This window comes from Dromiciops gliroides, chromosome 6, assembly GCF_019393635.1.
Source record: "Dromiciops gliroides isolate mDroGli1 chromosome 6, mDroGli1.pri, whole genome shotgun sequence".
NCBI lineage: Eukaryota > Metazoa > Chordata > Mammalia > Microbiotheria > Microbiotheriidae > Dromiciops > Dromiciops gliroides.
Genome location: NC_057866.1, coordinates 242,878,740 through 242,899,106, shown reverse-complemented (window position 1 = coordinate 242,899,106; position 20,367 = coordinate 242,878,740). Strand labels below are relative to the sequence as shown.

The 20,367-nt window shown below is 38.9% G+C and overlaps 1 protein-coding gene across 2 annotated transcripts in view; it reads left to right on the top strand.

Moving 5' to 3' along the window:
* The window catches only part of TSPAN5 (tetraspanin 5), a 219,703-nt gene that overhangs the window by 168,360 nt on the left and 30,976 nt on the right, over positions 1–20,367 (top strand). For both annotated transcript variants that reach the window (XM_043971231.1, XM_043971230.1), the window contains exon 2: positions 10,799–10,849. In XM_043971231.1, coding sequence (XP_043827166.1) covers positions 10,799–10,849 — 51 coding nt within the window. The remainder of the gene's footprint in view (positions 1–10,798; positions 10,850–20,367) is intronic.

The window sequence follows — 20,367 nt, the reverse complement described above, 5'->3', positions numbered from 1 at the left end:
TAAGATCACAAGTCTATTTGGGTGTTTGAGAGTATCCTCTGGGGCACCAAATGGTAGGATGCTAACTTTGTTAGAGTTTAACTCTTCTCAAAAAATTCCTAGATGTGCTTTTTTTTTTAATTATTTTTTTTAGTGAGGCAATTGGGGTTAAGTGACTTGCCCAGGGTCACACAGCTAGTAAGTATTAAGTGTCTGAGGCTAGATTTGAACTCAGGTCCTCCTGACTCCAGGGCTGGTGCTCTATCCACTGTGCCACCTAGCTGCCCCCTAGATGTGCTTTTAAAATTTAGCTTTCTTCTGTACAGGGTGCCTTTTATGAAATTTAAAGAGTTTTCATAGAGAAGGGGAATTTGTCTTAAAAGAGATTGGGGAGGGGCAGCTAGGTGGTGCAGTGGATAAAGCACTGGCTCTGGATTCAGGAGGACCAGGGTTCAAATCCGGCCTCAGACACTTGACACTTACTAGCTGTATGACCCTGGGCAAGTCACTTAACCCCCATTGCCCGGCAAAAAACAAAAACAAAAAAACAAAAAAAAAGAGATTTGGGGACTGTCTTTTTGTTCAATATTTTAAATGCTTGGCAAAGTGGTCTTCCCATATAAGTCATACTGAAGATGAGTAAGTTAAAAAAGTCAAACAGTTTGATTTATGTTCCTGACTGAATTGCCTCTGTGATATGAATGAAATGGAACATGAATTAATTACCCAGGGTATCTCCATTGCATGCAATCATATTGCATGGCACTCACTTGCTAGGAGTGACTCAAGGGCAAGCTGATGCTACTGCTCCAAATGTATATGAAGGCAATGAATGTTGCCAACAGTCTACTTTGTGATGGTGCTTCTCACCGGTTAACTGGGGCTAAGTCTAATCTTGAGCTAAGTGTAGTGGGAATAATAGCTCTTCTACAACTTGTGTTTTTGTTATTTGAAGTTAGATAAAATCTACTAGACTGCTTGAGTTGGTAAGTGAGATGACTTGTCCTTTATTTAGGGGCAGCTAGGTGGCGCAGTAGATAGAGCACCAGCCCTGGATTCAGGAGGACCTGAGTTCAAATGTGACCTTAGACCCTTGATACTTACTAGCTGTGTAACCCTAGGCAAGTCACTTAACCCCAATTGCCTCACACACACAAAAAGAAAATGCTTTATTTACTAATCTGGGTACATGATCCATTCCATCTACCCCCTTGCACCCTTACCCCCTGCCAATTTGTATTCCTCATATTACTGGTCACTGTGAGACTTTGGAGCAGATCTGATAGAAAAGGAAAATTGAGACGCACCCATTCATGGAGACCATCCAAGATGGTAGCTGGCAGTTGCAAGCGTAGGCCTAGCGTTGTATCTCAGAGCACTGAGTGATTTTGTCTGTGGTTTGTTCTATATCTAATTTCCCATGAGTCTTTGTAATAAATAGTTGTCTAAAGACAAGAATGATTTGTCAGAATCCATTTCCTTTGGTGAACGTGAAATGATAGTGGACACTTGCTACTTAGTGGGCTCTGTGTTAAACTGGCATTTACTGCAGAGGAGGCACTTGGTGATGTTCTTGGTTGGAAAGAGCCGATTACATTTCTTTTTAGAATGTCAGGAAAAGTTGGGAAGGGGAGGAAAACAAGTCAGTCAGCTACGCTTAGTATGTATCCTGAAGACAGCACACTTAACTTGCGTGTTCATTTTTCTACCATTTCTCTCTCCCCTTCTCCATGCTTTATTGTGCCAGGGATACGGGTCACAGATGCTCATATATATAAAAGCATTTTGTTATGTGCCTTCTGTGATGAAGGAAGGCCATTGCCTTCAGTTTTTTATTTTCACAAAATCCTTGGAGTTGGAGCCCCCAGAGAGATGTACTTACTCCCTGTATTCTGCTTTCATCTTCTAGGCTTGCTGTTATAAAGTCATAAAGGAGATTTCGTCCCAGCCAAATAGTGTTAAAAATATTTGATAATAAATGGGTATGGAAAAGTAAAAAAAGAAAACCATGAAATCATATTAACTATTGTTCCCTTGAGATGAGGTTGATTTAGGAAGAATTATAATATCTGAATTAAAATAAACTCCCAGTCCTGTTTCTTCATAGCTGTGTGACCACAGACAATCACTTAATCTCACCAAACCTTGAGTTTCCTTCCCCATGTCTAAAATGTATATGATCACACTTGCCCTGCCAGCTCGCAAGGTTGGCATGAGGGAGCTTGGAAGCACATTCTCTGGAGTCCAAACCCCGCCTCTCACACGGAAAAGCCACTTGCCCTCTGTCCTGGGCCTCAGTTTCTTTCTCTGTAAATTGAGGAGGGTTGGACTACACTGATGGCTTCTAGGGCTCTTTCCAGCTGTAGGTCTGTTTTCCATGGAGGATCAAATGAGACATAAAATAATTAAAGTATCCCTTATAAGCCTCAGCTATTATTAAGGTATCTAAGCAGGGGGGGTTGGAGCATATCTGTGTTTTCCATTAAATGGGCGATGGGTGGCCCTTGAAGGATTTTGAGCATGGAGTAATAAGGTAGACCTGCCATAGAAAAATGGTGTTGTCAAGTGTGTGGAGGATGGGTTACAAAGGGGCAGGAAGCAGCTTGTTATACAGAATTTAGGAAAAGAATAATGAGTTTTTAAATTAGTCCAGGTAACTCATACTGACTTCTTTCTAGATTTTAACAAGTGTAGTCTCACCTGACAGGACACTTCCATTTGCAGTATACAATGGGTAAAGGAAAGCCAGGTGAGATAATATTCCCTATACGTGAAACTGGGGGCAGCTCAGTGGTACAGTGGATAGAGTGCGAGTCCTGGATTCAGGAAGACTCCTGGCCCTACAGACACTTACTAGTTGTACGACCCTGGGCAGGTCACTTAAGCCTGTTTGCCTCACTTTCCTCATCTGTAAAATGAGCTGGAGAAGAAAATGGCAAATCACTCTAGTATTTTTGTGAAGAAAACCCCAAATGGGGTCATGAAGAACTGGAAGTGACTGAAAAACAGCTGAACAAAAAAAGTAGTAGAGACTGTGTTATGGAAATCCATAGACAGGAGAGGTCACTGTGGACTACCGGTGTGATCAGGGAAAGATGTAAAAAACAGAGACAAGGATTGTGCTGGGGTTTTTAGAAGATAGAAGTGGGGAAGAACACGCAGGTGGGCAGAACAGTGTGAGCAAAGGTTGGAAAGTGATATGTTTGGAAGATTAGAATTTTTCTAGAACCCAACATCCTAGATTTGTCAGGCTCTCAGTATGTTGAAAATGAAAAGGACCCCAGAGACTTATCTAGTCCATCTTTGGGCAAGTAAATAACTTCCCCTATCTGGACTTTACTTACCTCATCTGTAAAAATAAGAGGGATAGGGGCAGCTAGGTGGCGCAGTAGATAAAGTACTGGCCCTGGATTCAGGAGGACCTGAGTTCAAATTTGGCCTCAGACACTTGACACTTACTAGCTGTGTGACCTTGGGCAAGTCACTTAACCCTCATTGCCCCACCAAAAAACAAAAAACAAAAACAAACAAAAAATAAGAGGGATGGGCTAAATAATATTCATGGTCCCTTCTAGCTGTTGTTCCCAATGGTTTTTAAAAAGATGCTTTTTGGTGGGTTTTTTGTTTTTTTTTTTTGTTTTTTTAGTGAGGCAATTGGGGTTAAGTGACTTGCCCAGGGTCACACAGCTAGTAAGTGTTAAGTGTCTGAGGCCGGATTTGAACTCAGGTCCTCCTGACTCCAGGGCCGGTGCTCTATCCACTGTGCCATCTAGCTGCCCTGTTAAAAAGATGCTTTTTAAAAGGATCATGGGATCGTAGATTTAGGCCTGGAAGGGATTTGAGAGACTCTGAGGAAACCCGGTCCTAGGAAAGGAAGTTTCTTGCACAATTGAATCTCAGCTGGTGAGTTAAGGGTTAAAGTAGGGACACACACACACACACACACACACACACACACACACACACACACACACACACACACCATTCCAAACCCAGGACTCCTGATTCCATATTCTGACCACAACATTATACCTACCTCTAAAGATGATTGTTGTCTGTCTGTACCTATAGGTTATTTCTCTTGCCCAAAACTATAGTTCATTAGTGGTAAACCTATGAGCAAGCAGTAGGGTTTGTACCTTTGAGTTCATAGAAGTGCTTTCTATGGACTGCTGGCTGCAGGCTGCATCCAATAATGGAAGGAATTTGTTTCAGTGGCATTTAGCATAACAGATTCACATTCTCCAGAAACTGTAGCTGGTTTGTTTATTTAGAAAAGTAGTTAGGAGGGTATTGTGCATACCATTCCTTGTGGTTTACTGAAAACAGTTAATCATCTTTTAAGAGAGTGAAAGGTTAGAAAACAGGTAATAATGATTCTATCAGCTATATCTCCATTAAAAGGCAAGCTGGTATTTTCCCTTATCTTTCTTTCTTCCCTCTTCTTTCCTTTGTCTTTTTAAAAGGAGGTGTGTGTGTGTGTGTGTGTGTGTGTGTGTGTGTGTGTGTGTGTGTGTGTGTGTTTTCAGGATTTGAGAATTTTAAAAGCAGTCTATGTTGTATATATTGGCAGTCCAAATTTGGGATAGAAAATTGATTTGCTTTTTTCCCTCATTATGTTTACCTTTTTTTTTTTCTTTTTTGAAGCTATCTATGGCTACTTAACAGATGTTAGCTTTTTTTAAAAAGGGGGAGTTAAGTCTCAGTGTTTAAAGTTACTTAGGAAGAAGAAGCATATAGTTTGCATAAATGTACATGACCTCCACAACTTTAATTTTCCATGATTATGAGCCATCAGTGCCAAGAGATACACAAACAATTGAAAGATCATTTTTAAAGAAGTATTTTGGCTTTTGACATAAAATTTTCATTTAAATTGTTTAATGGGGGCAACTAGGTGGCGCAGTGGATAGAGCACCGGCCCTGGATTCAGGAGGACCTGAGTTCAAATCCGGCCTCAGACACTTAACACTTACTAGCTGTGTGACCCTGGGCAAGTCACTTAACCCCCAATTGCCTCACTAAAAACAAAACAAAACAAACAAAAAACAACAAACAGAGTAATTGAGCATGTGTCACGTCACCTAGAAGATCATGGAACATGATGACCAATCCCTTGAGATCTTGAACTAGCCATGAAAAATTGTTACATAAAGTCCTTTGGATGTCAAAAAGGGGAGAGAATTCTATAGACATGCCATCTGCCCTTGAATAAGACCTCCTGCTTTTGTAACCATAATTAGCCCAACCCAGATATGCTAAGATCTATCGGGGACTGTGTTCCCTGCTACTTAGTCCCTCCTCTGGCTCCTGTGCAGTCTTAGAATTCTGAGCTCCTGACTGGTCAGTGATCACTCTGACTAGTCCTACAGACCCAGTGCCCTGTTCCTGGAAGGCTTTCTTCATGCCATACCACCATACTCATCAGGCCCCCTATACCCCGCACCCCCAACACACACACACACACACACACACACACACACACACACACACACACACACACACACACACACTCTCTCTCTCTCTCTCTCTCTCTCTCTCTCTCTCTCTCTCTCTCACATGCAAGTGCATAATAAATAAATATAGGGGCAGCTAGGTGGCGCAGTGGATAGAGCACCGGCCCTGAAGTCAGGGGTACCTGAGTTCAAATCCGGCCTCAGACACTTATACTTACTAGCTGTGTGACCCTGGGCAAGTCACTTAACCCCAATTGCCTCACTTAAAAAAAAAAATAAATAAATATAATAAGATCAATACTGATCCTTTTGGAATTCCTTTAAAGGATAACCACATCAACTTCCTTGACTCCAGTCTCCATCCCTATAACTACATTAACCAAAAGACCCCTCCCTGGTCACCACCTTCCTGTAGGTGTCGTATCTCTCTATTTGAATGTAAGCTCCCTGCAGACAGGACCTGCTGGACTTTTCATATTTATAACTCCACTACTTAACATGATGCCTGGCACATAGTAAGCACTTTTAAACTGCTCCTTCTCTTCCTCTTCTCCCTTTTCTCTTTCTCCTTCCCCCTTTCCTCATATTTCCCCTTTCTCCCTCTGTTCCTCCTTTCGTCCTTCCTCCTTTGCTTGTCCTTCATCCCCTTCCTTCCCCATCTTAACCTTTATGCCAGTAATAGTGAACCAATTTAATTTCATCAGGACCCAACAAGGAATAGAGCGGGGTAAGAAGTCCCACAGTTGTGGGTCCCAGTGGAAGAGAGCAGGTGTGGCCCTTCCTGCAGTGTCAGCCAAGCTCCCCTCATTACATCCTGTGGATGTGTTTTCTTAGCCAACTTTTCCTGAATGTCCCCACTCACTATTGGGGCATTTTCTGCCAGGCATAGAAGTCAATGTAGGAATTTCAGAAGAATTATTCCTCTCCTCTGTGGAGGAGATGTACTCTTGACCCTGGACTGAATAAGAAAGTAACCGTACCGACCTCCTCGTGGATAACTGACATTTCATTTACCCCGTCTCTGTGAAGTTACTGGGGAATCGATTCTCCAGTTCTTCTGAAGGCTTGGAAGAAAATTCAGCACTGATTATCCTGCAAAAAGTAACTAATAATAATGAACTACATAGGCAGAGCTTTCACTCTGAAGTCAACTGAGGGTTCAGGTCCCCTCTTACGACTCCTTTTCTGGGACTCAATGGCCTCATTAGTGAAATGGAAGGGTTGGATCAGATGAACTCTGAGATCCCATCTAGCTCCCAATGTATGATCTTATTCTTTGAGAAAATACATGATAATGGCACCAAAATCTGCAACAAGTACCTTCAAGACCATCTACTTGTAACACCCTCATTTTTTTTTTTTTGGAAGGCAATCAGGATTGAGTGACTCACTCAGGGACATACAGCTAGTAAGTGTCTGAGCTTAGATTTGAACTCTGGTCCTCCTGACTCCAAAGCAGGCGTTCTATCCACTACCTCACCTAGCTGCTCCGATACCTTCACATTTACAGATGAAGGAACTGAGGTCCAGAGAGAGGAAGCTACTTATACTTGATTAAAGTCTCAGGGGAAGGAAATAGTAAAGCCAAGATTTGATTTCAGGTTCTGACAGTGACTTGGTGTTTGTTACACTCTTTTTTTTTTTTTTTTGGTGAGGAAATTGGGGTTAAGTGACTTGCTCAGGGTCACACAGCTAGTAAGTGTTAAGTGTCTGAGGTCAGATTTGAACTCAGGTCCTCCTGAATGAAGGGCCCATGCTCTATCCACTGCACCCCTTAACTGGCCCGTGGTGTTTGTTACACTCTAAAAATCATTTTTGGGGGCAGCTAGGTGGAGCAGTGTATAAAGCACGGGTCCTGGATTCAGGAGTACCTGAGTTCAAATCCTGCCTCAGACACTTAACACTTACTAGCTGTGTGACCCTGGGCAAGTCACTTAATCCCCATTGCCCCGCAAAAAAAAAAAAGTCACTCTCACATATAGCTCCCTGATAACATTTGATTAATAGTTCATATATCATTTAGAAATACTAGAGACTTATAAAGTGATAGTTTTATGTTTCCTTTGTAAAGGAATTAACTGCTATTTTTAAATCTTTGAAATTGTTATTCACTGCAAATTAACCTTCCCTGGGTCTCTGAATGAGGTCGATCTTTTCTAGTTGTTCAGATGAGCTAAGTGTGCTCCCCAACACTGTATGTCTGTGTTCTTTGTGGTTTGTTTGTTTGCCAATTAAAAGCCTGACTTTTTCTTTATATTGAACTCAATCTATTTGAAATCCCTGATGTTGTGTGGAAAGTGACATTGTTCAGCCAACACTGTACTCACATGACCACATTGCCATTATCTTGGAGTTAATTGATTTTTTTTTAAAATCCAAATATAAGTTGTTCTTTCCTTATTCTCTTACCATTTTGAATTCAGGAATCATTGGTATTCAGGTCATTTATAGGGTCCTTGAAAGATAATGTTTTCAGGGAAATTTTAAGGCAAAGTAGAGAAATTGCTAAAACAGGAGAAGGCTTGAGTTGATATCCTACATCATTCTATTTGAGAACCTCATCTCTACACCAGGATTGTCAATCCTATAGCCAACTTAAATGGAAGGGCACCATTTCTCCACCACTCATTCAAATTCCCTTTGCTGGCTGGGGGAAGCCTCTGAGCTGCCCTAGCCTCACCTCCTGTAATCCAGAATTTTCAGCTCATTGTAACACAGAGGAAATATCCTAGTGCTTTTAGTCCCAACACAAAGAACTAGTCAGAAGAAATCCCATCAAGGCACACGGCTACATTGCTCCGAGCCATTTCAATCTGTATTATTTCCCCCCCAGTAATGACAGAGATTAAACATTAGAACAGGCTGTCAAGGGTCTGCCCCTTGAGATCTTTGAAAATGGGATAGATAATTAATATCTACCTTGGATGCTTTCAGCTTTCCTATTACAGTCAGTGACTTGAACTGGGTAGTATCTTAGTTTATATCTTATTGTAAAGTTCTTTGTTGTACTTTATCTCATGATGCTCCTTGACTCAACCGTGTGAGATGGGTGTGATGGGTATTACTGTACCCATTTTAAAGATAAACTGGGAGCAGCTGGGCGGGACAGTGGATAAAGCACTGGCCCTGGATTCAGGAGAACCTGAGCTCATGACACTAGCTGTGTGACCCTGGGCAAGTCACTTAACCCTCATTGCCCTACAAAATAACAAACAAACAAAAAGATAAGGAAACTGAGGTTTGAGATGGTAAGTGACTTGCCTCTTGTTGGGGATCCAAGCTTCATTTCTCCTGATTATCCCGCATTCTTTTTTCTTTTCTTTCTTTTTCAGGGCAATGGGGGTTAAGTGACTTGCCCAGGGTCACATAGCTAGTAAGTGTCAAGGGTCTGAGGCTGGATTTGAACTCAGGTCCTCCTGAATCCAGGGCTGGTGTTTTATCCACTGTGCCACCTAGCTGCCCCCTATCCTACATTCTTTTTTTTTTTTTTAAGTGAGGCAATTGGGGTTAAGTGACTTGCCCAGGGTCACACAGCTAGTAAGTGTTAAGTGTCTGAGGCCAGATTTGAACTCAGGTACTCCTGACTCCAGGGCCGGTGCTCTATCCACTGCGCCACCTAGCTGTCCCCTCATTCTTTATACTATGTTCCAAGCCCTGTGATGAGTGCTGGAAAACATATAGGCTTCAAGATCAAGACGCTGCCATGGCAAGGCTGAAGTCTTCAGTCTCTAGTCTCTTGAATTTAGGCTACAGTCCTGTGGTTTTGGATAGATTGTTGGGGAGGCCCACCATCTATCAATTAACCAGCCTTATATGGGAGAATGGCAACTTATAGCATGTATCCTCCTAATCCATGGACCCCTTTGTGATGTGTTGTGATATATGAGAAGCCCATGCTGTAGCCTTTGAAATAGCTCAGTTGGGTGAATGTTGGGTGGTGGTTGTTGTTTTTTACCCCCATTTTATTCAAAACATTAAACCTTTTCATTATCTCCATTTGGTCAAAAGGTTATCGAGGTAAGCCCAGAACAGGAATGAGATATAGGACTATTACCTAAGTCTCTCTAGGAATGCTCCTCACTCCACAGAGGGAGAAGTGGGGGCCATGCATGTGGACTACTCTGTATGGCAGATTTGGGGCTTATCTTGACTAGTTTTACTGGATTGTTCTTTCCCTTTTTTTTTTTTTTGGTTCTTTGTTATAAGGGATGACTCTGGTGGGGGAAGAGGGATACACTAGGAAATATGCAGGACCTAAGAACAGAGGCTATCATTAACATTTAAAAAAAATAACAGACAAAAATAAGTGTTCTGGGATTCTTGTTGCACATAATCTTTGGATGTATTTTATTGGCTGATAAATGAGAGATCATAGGATATAGTAGAAAGTGCTGGGGTGGGGGGCAGCTAGGTGGCGCAGAGGATAAAGCACCAGCCCTGGATTCAGGAGGACCTGAGTTCAAATCTGGCCTCAGACACTTGACACTTACTACTAGCTGTGATACCCTGGGCAAGTCACTTAACCTTCATTTCCCTGCAAAAAAAAAAAAAAAAAGTCTAATGGGAGAGAAGGAAGGATAAAAATCAGAACCCAAAACTATAAATAAAAATGTTTATTACTTAAAAAAAAGTTCAATGAAAGTAACAAATAGAGAGAAGTTATAAAAATCAAGAAAACATCTTATTAATTGAAAGAAATAAGCTTTCTTGGGAAGTATATTTTCATGCAAAAATCCAGTCATCAGGACAGCTGGGTGGCACAGTGGATAGAGCACCGGCCCTGGATTCAGGAGTACCTGAGTTCAAATCTGGCCTCAGACAGTTGACACTTACTAGCTGTGTGACCCTGGGCAAGTCACTTAACCCTCATTGCCCCGCAAAAAAACAAAACAAAAACCAAACAAACAAACAAACAAAAATCCAGTCATTATTTAGTATATTCAGAAATATGTTTATAATATGTATATCTGTATAATGTTCATATAAAACTTCCTTTCAAATGGCTTGTATTTTATAGGTACAGCTTATACTGAGACCAATAACTGCAATTTATAGACCCCTCATACTGGATTGGGGAACATTAGGCATGACTGATGATTTTTCTTATCCATAACTAATAGAATGATGGACCTCCAGATAGCTAAACATCCTGAACCTCCCAAATCACTTCATTCAATCTTAGTTAATGGTGAAATGATTTGTCTGGTTTCTCTCCCTTGAAAGCCTAAAATTCACATTGTTAAAGTAGTAGATTTTTCAGACAAAGTGAAAAAAGAATTGCTAAAAAAGTTGAATTTTCCATTTATATCCATAAAAATATCATTTGTACACACTGCTCATGTGGCTTTATTTGTTTCTTTCAGTTCTTGGGCATAGCATTTCTTGGAATTGGACTCTGGGCATGGAATGAGAAAGTAAGTTGAATATTCCTACTTTTGGTGGTGGTTACAAATAGTATTCTGCATTATATATTTTGCTTGGGTTTTCTTGTTAATAGTTGTATTGTATAGAAGCACACTCAACAATAAGTAAATGTTCTTGTAGTTAATTTGATTGGCTCTTTTTAAAGACTGCCAAAAAAGATCCCAACAGACAACTCTACCAAAACAATTGGAAGCATAAGTAAGATGTTTTATAAACACATGTTCACATAAATATACATACATGCACACATGCATATATGTTAAAATTTTATCAGTAGACCATATGGATTTTCGGAATAATGATGAATCGACCATACAAATATTTATTAGGCACCTAAGTGCTAGGTGTTTAGGATATAAAGATTTTTAAAAGCCCTGCTCTCAAAGAGCTTAAGAGTATTTAAAATATAAAAATGCTTTTGTAGATGATGCTAGATAAATTGAGAGAATTAAAGAAGGGTCTTTGATAGTACTGAAAGCAAGAACTATTATTGGAGATGGATGTATGACATGGAATACTTTGTAAATATTAAAGAAATGATATAGGTGGGGGGAGAAGTTCACATTAATACTTTATATTATTAGTGCTTGGTGCTGACTGTTAAATATAAAAAATATTGTCACAACTTATCTAAATCCTGTATAATGAAGGAAAAGCTAGAAATATTGAACATTGTAGTTCTAATAAACTCATTCATTTGGTTATCCATGTAATTCACTTCTGAAAATTCTGCCCACCCCTTTCCAAGTTATTATTTTTGCTCCCATCCAGGGTTTTAATTTTTGCACTTGAACCTCTCCTCTAGTGAGCTCAGAACCCATAATTAACTATGAGTTCATTTTTCTTAGAAATATGATAGTATTATGCCATTTTATATATCCATAAATTTCCCTTATTAACATGTATTATTAAATCTTTATTATTTGCTATACTGGAAAAATGAGAGCTACTAGGTGAACAAATATTCTAGCTCGATATTACTTTAAATTTCTCTTGATTGGTCACCTTCCACCTATCCTTCCCTTATTCTCCTTCCTTGACCCATCCTGTGCCCAAGTCAAGAACCAAGGAATATTCTTTTGAAGGCTAGCATCTGCCAATCCAGAGACTTATAGCACTCGGAGCACTGGAAGAGACCTCAGTGTTCATCTCAGTCAATTACTACTTTTTACAAATGAGCAAACTGAAGCTTTAGAAGGGTGAAATGACTCAGTGCCCAAGGTTATGCAGAGAGGAAGTTCCAGATCCTGGAATGGAATACCCATCCTCTGACTATAAATCTAGTACCTTTTTCTTCCATAGGTGTTCATGAAATATAATGGGACAATGGTGGATGGATGGATGAGTGGATGGATGGATGGATGGATGGGTGGATGGATGGGTGGATGGGTGGATGGATGGATAGCTAAGGAGATAATCGACATATTCCTAGGCACCTTTGAATTGATTTGTCTATATTAGATTGATGATTTAAATGGAAGTAACACACACATCAATTTCTTGAGCCTTTGGCACACAATACAACTTAAATTAAATATTTCATCAGCTTTGGGGTCAGCTTCTGAGAGATCTAAAAACCATTAGAAGATCTTTTGCTTTAAGTAATTGGCTCTGTGTGTGTTTTTTTCTGTTTAGAATTTTATTTTCCAAATTACGTATAAAAACAAATTGTGACATCAATTTTTTAAAACTTTGTGTTCCAACTTCTCTTTCTCCCTCCCTTTCCACCCCCACCCCCAAGAACTCAAGCAATTCAATATAAATTATACATGAGTAATCATGGAAAACATCTCCTCATTAGCTAGGTTGTGAGAGAAAACAGATAAAAACAAAACTTCAGATTAAGGAACTGTCAAAAAAATATGCTTCAATCTGTTTTCAGATACCATCAGTTCTTTCTCTCTAAATGGGTTGCAATTTTCATAAAGTCCTTCAGAGTTATATTGGATCATTGCATTGCTGAAAATAACCATGTGCTTCCCATCAGATAATCTTACACTATTGTTATTTTGTATACAGAACATTTCATTCTGCTTCAGTTCATGTAGGTTTTTCCAGGTTTTTCTGATAGCATCCTGTTCATCATAACTTTTTTATAGTACCTTAAACTTGACAAAGAATTTTCTTCACAATAGCCCAGCAAAGTAGGTACCATATATTTTGCCATTATAGTCAATCATCATAACTACTTCCCTCCATCCTATTCCCTTCCCATGATATTTACTCAATTTTCTATCTTCTTTTACCCTATTCTTCCTCAAAAGTGTTTTGCTTCTGACTGCCTCCTCCTCTGCTTTGCCCTCCTTTCTTTCACCCTTCCTTATCCTCTTCCCCTCCTACTTTCCTGTAGGGTTAAATAGATGACTCCTCCCAATTGGGTGTGTATGTTATTCCCTCCTTGAGCCCACTGGTCTTTGAGCTAATTCTTCCTCCCTCCTCAACCCCCCCCCCTATGAAATCAAGCTATTCAATAATTCTGCAGTTATGCAGAACATCTTCATTTTCCTTTTTACTGCTCCCTCCCCCAATCTGCCCTTCCTTCTTTCCCTTCTCTCCCTCCTTATCACCTTCCCCTCCCAAAGAGGATTTTATTTATTCATTCACTCATTTATTGATTGATTGATTGGTGGGGCAATGTGGATTAAGTGACTTGCCCAGGGTCACATAGCTAAGTAAGTGTCAAGTGTCTGAGCCCAAATTTGAACTCAGGTCCTCCTGAATCCAGGGCCAGTGCTTTATCCACTATACCACCTAGCTGCCCCAGTGTGTGTGGTCTTAATAAGGCATGTTAAGCTGTCTTTTATTTTGACATCTAGTCCAATTGGCTTCTTGGGATTTAATCACAACTTCTTCCTATCAGTGATTAAGGTTCAAAGTAAAGGACATTCCAACTAATGGGGGAAGGAGATCAAGTTTTTATAGAGTTGCCCGCTCAATTTCTTCCTGAACAAGTATCAAATTTAAAACATTTTTTTAAAAAATTACTGTTGAGGGGTAGTCAGGATCTGTGAACTCCTTCTGTGGAAACTCCCTTCACCAAGCTGCACCTTGTCTCTGTCTTGTAATCTTAAGTTCCATGGTGCAATGAATAGTTAAGTGACTTATCTTCTATTTCCTCTGTTGTTTCATGTCTTTTTTCTTTTCATATAATATTTTATTTTTCCCTCAACTACATATTAAATAATTTAAAACATTTTTAAAAATAAGTTTTGAGTCGCAAATTCTATCACTTCCTCCCTTTTCCCTTCCCTGAGATAGTAAGCAATTCAGTATAGATTATACATGTGCAATCATGTATAACATTTTCATATTAGTCATTTTGTACAAGACTCAAAGTAAAAAACAGCATGCTTCAATCTGTATTCCACATGCCATGTCTTTTTAATTAACCTATCATATACAGCATTCAGTTTAATGATATTCCTAATAGTCAGGACAATTTCCCCCTCTAATCAGGAAATGCTTGTTTTTCTCAGTGGGAAAGGGAAAGATGTCCCACTGGCTCCCTCCTTCCCTTGTATCCCTGTAAAAACCCCTGGATCCATCGTGCCTCTAGTTGTTTTAAGAAGTATTAGAAACAAGGGGCATCTAGGTGGCACAGTGGATAAAGCATTGGTCTTGGATTCAGGAGGACCTGAGTTCAAATCCAGCCTCAGACACTTGATACTTACTAGCTGTGTGACCCTGGACAAGTCACTTAACCCTCATTGCCTTGCAAAAACAAAACAAAACAAAACAAACAAGAAGTATTAGAAACATGGTATTGGGGATAACTATAAGCATCAAGATTTTTCTCTGGTCCACTGTGGATTGGTCCAACTACTCTAGAAAATAATTTTGAATTATACCTAAAAAGTTACCTACCTGTACTTACTCGTTGGCCCAATTAGATCATTTAAAATTCAAGGACGTCAAAAAAGTAAAGGTCCCATATATGAAAAAATATTTATAGCAGCCCTGTATTTGGATAGCTGATTTTTTTAACTGACATCTTTTGTTTGTTACATTGACATCTTTTCCTGCTGCCTTTAAGGGAGCCATCCCTTGAAGTAAGGAATAAAAAAGAAAGAGAAAAGAAAAGCCACTTGAACAAAACTAAACAATATTTAAATTGAGTCTGATGATGTATGAAATGTTTCCTTCCTATCATTTCCCCATCTCTGAAAAAAAAAAGGGAGAAGGTAAAAAAACCCTGATTTTGAATCCTACTTCAGATACTACTTGTATGAGCCTGGACAAATCTCTGAACCTCTTGCAGCTATAGTTTCCTCATCTGTAAAAAGTAGATAGTGATATCAGTGTTGTTGTGAGACTCAATTGACATAATATATGTAAGTGCTTTGTAAATTTTTAAGTACTATATACATATTAGCTATTGTCATTCAAATTGTTAAAAATGACACAGTGTTCAATTTCAATTTTAGTTCATTCCATTTACATTTTTGTAGTAATCATGTTATTTTCCTACTTCTTCCCTCTGCACCAATTCATGTCTTCTTCTGTTTTTCTGAATTCTTCTTCATTGTTTCTTATAGCACAGTGATATTTCTTTACATTTATTTTCACACAATGGATGGCTCTCTAGTTTGTTTCCAGTTCTTTGATACTTCAAAAAGTGTATAGCAGCACTTTTTGCAGTAATAAAGAAATGGAAGGGAAGTGGGTGTCCATGGATTTGGGAATGTCTAAAGAGATTGTGGTATACTATTTCAAATTGCTTGCTGTCTGAGGGAGGAAGAGTGGGAGAGAATTTGGAACCTGAAATTTAAAAAAACAAATGTCAAAAATCATTTCTACATCTAATTGGGGAAAAATAAAACATTATTTAAATAAAAAATTAAAAAGCAAAATAAATTGTGGCACATGTATGTAAGGGAATATTATTGTCCCATAAGAAATAACATGAGGAATCCAGAGAAACATGGGAAGAGTTATGAACTGATCCAAAGTAGAGTAAGCAGAAGTAAGAAAATAACTTACATATCTCAGAGAAACTTAGGTCAATTCCATGACTAATTAGGGCTTCAGATGGTAAAGTATGCCTTAACAGTGAGATAGTAGACTACAAGTAGGGGTACTAGGTGGTGCAGTGGATAGAGCACTGGCCCTGAAGTTGGGAGGATCTGAGTTCAAATCTCACCTCAGACACTTACTAGTTGTGTGACCCTGGGAAAGTCACGTAACCCCAATCGCTTTAAACATCCAGGGCCATCTCCAGTCATCCTGATATGTGTCTTGCCACTGGACCTGGATGACTCTGGAGGAGAGAGTGATGTTGGTGACCTTGCAAGCCCTGCCTCACTTAAATTCAATTCAATGCAATTCATGACTTCACCCTGATGTCATGGTCACACAGCTATAACAGACTACAGGTGCAGGATGAGTCACATCTTTAGATAGGGATAATGTGTTGATTTGTTTTGCCTGACTTTATTAAACTACTTCATTAATAAAACATTTTAAGCACAAAGTCCTACAGTGGCCCCATCCTTCTCTGGGGTATTGAATTGGTGGTATGGCAACCCAGTGCTAGAATGTGAACCTCCCACCTCCACCTCTCTAATTAGAGTAGAATGACCACATGTGAAGCAGTCCTCTCTGCTCCTGTGAAGGGGAACACAGACTAATTCTTACATCAGTTCATCCTTTGATCCATGGGTCTTGGGCTCCATTTTATAATTTGATGAGCCTGGGAGCCCCGGGGATGTCCTAAAGAGGATGCTGTGTGGTTGCCATAGTAACTCCAGAGGACATGTTGTTGAAACCCTTTGGGTTAACTTCTAAAACAGACACAGTTTCCGAGGAGTCAGCTCAGGGTGGCTTGGCAGGGTGTCCCCACTGAGCTCGAACACAGCCCAGGAAATCAGTAAATCCCACTGAGTACAATAAAGTGACATTTACTTTAGAAAATACCTAAAAAGTAAATCCCTGAATTGGGTCACAGCTGGAAGGATCAGCTTTCCTAATAACTGGGGCTTTAAACATTTTTTTTTTTATGAGAGCAAGAACAGATGTGTTGGTGGTGGTATTGGTTACCTCTTATTGTTACTTGGTGCTGGGACCAATATTGAATTCAGTACCTAATAAACATAATCGTTAGAACATTCATTAAAACATTGGATAAAGAGACAGGGGTTCTAGCACTACCTAAACCCCCTCAACAAACTAAAAAGGTCACTTTCCCCACAACAACATACAAACAATAAATGATTTAAATCTCTTAGAGCAGCATGAGGGACAGAGACACAGTTGGTGCAGCTGCTGCAAAGCTTGCCTGGATGCTGCAGGTAATTTCTCTCCCAAAGGCCAAAGACTCCACTTGGGCACTTCATGCCCACTTCTGCAGCTCAGGCTTGCCTCCATCCACCTTCCTTCTTCTCATCTCCACAATTCAGAAGCCAATGAGGCCCGGCTCCCCAATGGATGCTGGATAAAATGAGATATTTGTAAAGTGCTTTTCCAACCTTAATGCAGTATATATAAATGCCAACATTCATCAACCTCATCATCGGATAGCTAGGTTTTCCCCTGACCTCCATAGAGCATTCACCCCTCAGTTTCATAGCTTATTTCTTTAAGTCACCACTCAAGGTAATTCCTCTCTTCTCATCCAGATCTCAAATCATGGTAGCCAGATCACAATCTTTCTTTCACTTTCAGATTTCTGGCTTCTAAGAACTGCCAGTATATCTGCATCCTTTAAGAGCTGCCAGGGCATCTGCCCATATCCACAGCTTCTTCCTCTAGCACTTGCCAGACTGTCTGCACACGTTCATAGAGCCAACATCTAGGTGCTACCATGGGGTCTGCCCACTTCCAGGGCTCCAACCACTAAAGGTCACTCTTCTACTCTACTGACCGCTAATGGGTTCCAGATAGACCTCCTACTTTCAGCCTGGGTCTTCTACTGTCACAGTCAGATCTCGCATCTCCAGCTGAGGACAACTCATACCCTCTGAAGCCTCTGCCTCATCCATCCCCTCACACCCAGTATCATCCTCTGTACTGAAGCTTCTGCTGCTATAATTCCTATTTTAAGCCTGAGTAGGAACTTCTAGCCATTGCTTCCAAAGTCAAGATAAATGACGCTATAGCTCCCACCCAGGATACCTTTGGAAGGTCTATCCCTCCTGTCACTGGAACCCTTTGAATGGAGATAAGAAATAAAAGAAAATTTTCACTGGCTCTGAATTCAGGAGGACCTGAGTTCAAATCCAGACTCAGACACTGGACAGTATCTGTGTGACCCGAGCAAGTCACTTAAACCCCATTTTCCCACCAAAAACAAAACAGCAGCAGGAACAACAACAACAACAACAAAACCAACTCATAAATAAATAAATAAAAGAAAAATTGTGATAGAACAGGAAATTCTATGCTATAAAAGATCCAGGGGATAAAATGTCCCTCCAAAGTGGACAAGTTAAGACATAATTGAAAGTGATACATTAATACTGTAGAAAAAATACAATAAGTTGAAATACAAATATGCTCAAACAACTAGATTCAAATTCATCAAAAGAAAAATCAATAGAAACATCACATAGCAGGATAAATGAAAGATCACTTGGTAACGAAAATAGCTCTGAATGTAACTGAATCTAAAAGACAAGTAGTGGATGTACAGGACAAAATAATGATGAAGCAAGACACTCAACCTTTTGAATAAGTGGGATTCCAGAGATAAAACAAACAAAACAAGAACTAGGTACCCTACTTGAGGACCTAAGGGGAGAAATTTTTTCTAAGGAGGCAAAGACATAGAATATTTACAAATGAAAAGAATCCATAGGATCCCAACATGAAGAAGAAATCCTCTCTACCTGTCCTTGGGTCACTTAGTTGTTACATTTCAGAATTTCTCAAAAAAAAAAAATTTAATTACCTTAAAGGTATAAGTTCAGTTATAATAAAATTGTTTAAAAACAATACAAGAAAAATTATATAATTGGACAAAAGTACAAAAAATTAACAGAATAGGATTAGATCCCAAAATTATATATCCTACAGATGATATAATTTGAAAGCAAAAGAATATCTTTTAAAATCACCTCAGAGACTGGAGGAACAAAAGTCCCCCAATCAATTAGTCAATAAATATTTATGTGCCAGATACTGTGCTAAGTGTTAGGGATACAAAAAGATAAAAAAAAAGGTCCTTGAGGTCCTTGGCCTCAAGACGTTTACAAAGTAATATCTACATGCACTGGATTTAATGTATTTTCTTTTCTTTTCTTTTCTTTTCTTTTCTTTTCTTTTCTTTTCTTTTCTTTTCTTTTCTTTTCTTTTCTTTTCTTTTCTTTTCTTTTCTTTTCTTTTCTTTTCTTTTCTTTTCTTTTCTTTTCTTTTCTTTTCTTTTCTTTTCTTTTCTTTTCTTTCTTTCTTTCTTTCTTTCTTTCTTTCTTTCTTTCTTTCTTTCTTTCTTTCTTTCTTTCTTTCTTTCTTTCTTTCTTTCTTTCTTTCTTTCTTTCTTTCTTTCTTTCTTTCTTTCTTTCTTTCTTTCTTTCTTTCTTTCTTTCTTTCTTTCTTTCTTTCCTTTCTTTCTTTCTTTCTTTCTTTCTTTCTTTCTTTCTTTCTTTCTTTCTTTCTTTCTTTCTTTCTTTCTTTCTTTCTTTCTTTCTTTCTTTCTTTCTTTCTTTCTTTCTTTCTTTCTTTCTTTCTTTCTTTTTTTGTGAGGCAATTGGGGTTAAGTGACTTGCCCAGGGTCACACAGCTAGTAAGTGTTAAGTTTCTGAGGCCGGATTTGAACTCAGGTACTCCTGACTCCAGGGCCGGTGCTCTATCCACTGCGCCACCTAGCTGCCCCTAGTCATGTATTTTAACTTATTACAACTTGCAGTTAAGATTTAAACAAAACGAGGCATTTAAACTTTGGCAACTGTAATAGAAATAATAAAATTAGGATTGGAGTCTAAAATGATTGGCACAAAATGAGAAAATTTAAACGCCCATTAGTGGAAAGGTATCATCAGGAAATACTAAATATAAACTCAACTAGTCTCAACAAGAATTATGGCAAATCATTAGTGAATTAGCCCACAAAATAACCTGGTCTAGACAAGTTCTTGAATAATTTTTTTCAAAAGTTTGAAGAACAAATAATCTATGTTATAAATTATTCATGACCATAGAGAAAGAATGGAGACTAACCACTTTTCTAAGGCAAATTCTATATTAATTTTAAATATAGCAAAGATACCACCTAAAAAGGGAAAACTGTAGACCAGTTTAAATGAATACAAATAAAGTGGTATTTTTAAAAAAGGCAGATAATAGGCTATAGCCATTCATTTAAAAATAAAAAATGATTTGTTATGACCCGACCAAACAGGATTTTTACCAAATAAGTCAGGATTGTTCAATGTCAGAAAAGCTAGCAATATAAGAATCAATCAATCACATGTATTTATTAAATACATATTATGTTCCAGGTACTGTGTTAGATGAGGTTATAAATACATAGAATGAAACACTTTTTTTTTTTTTGGTAAGGCAAGCGGGGTTAAGT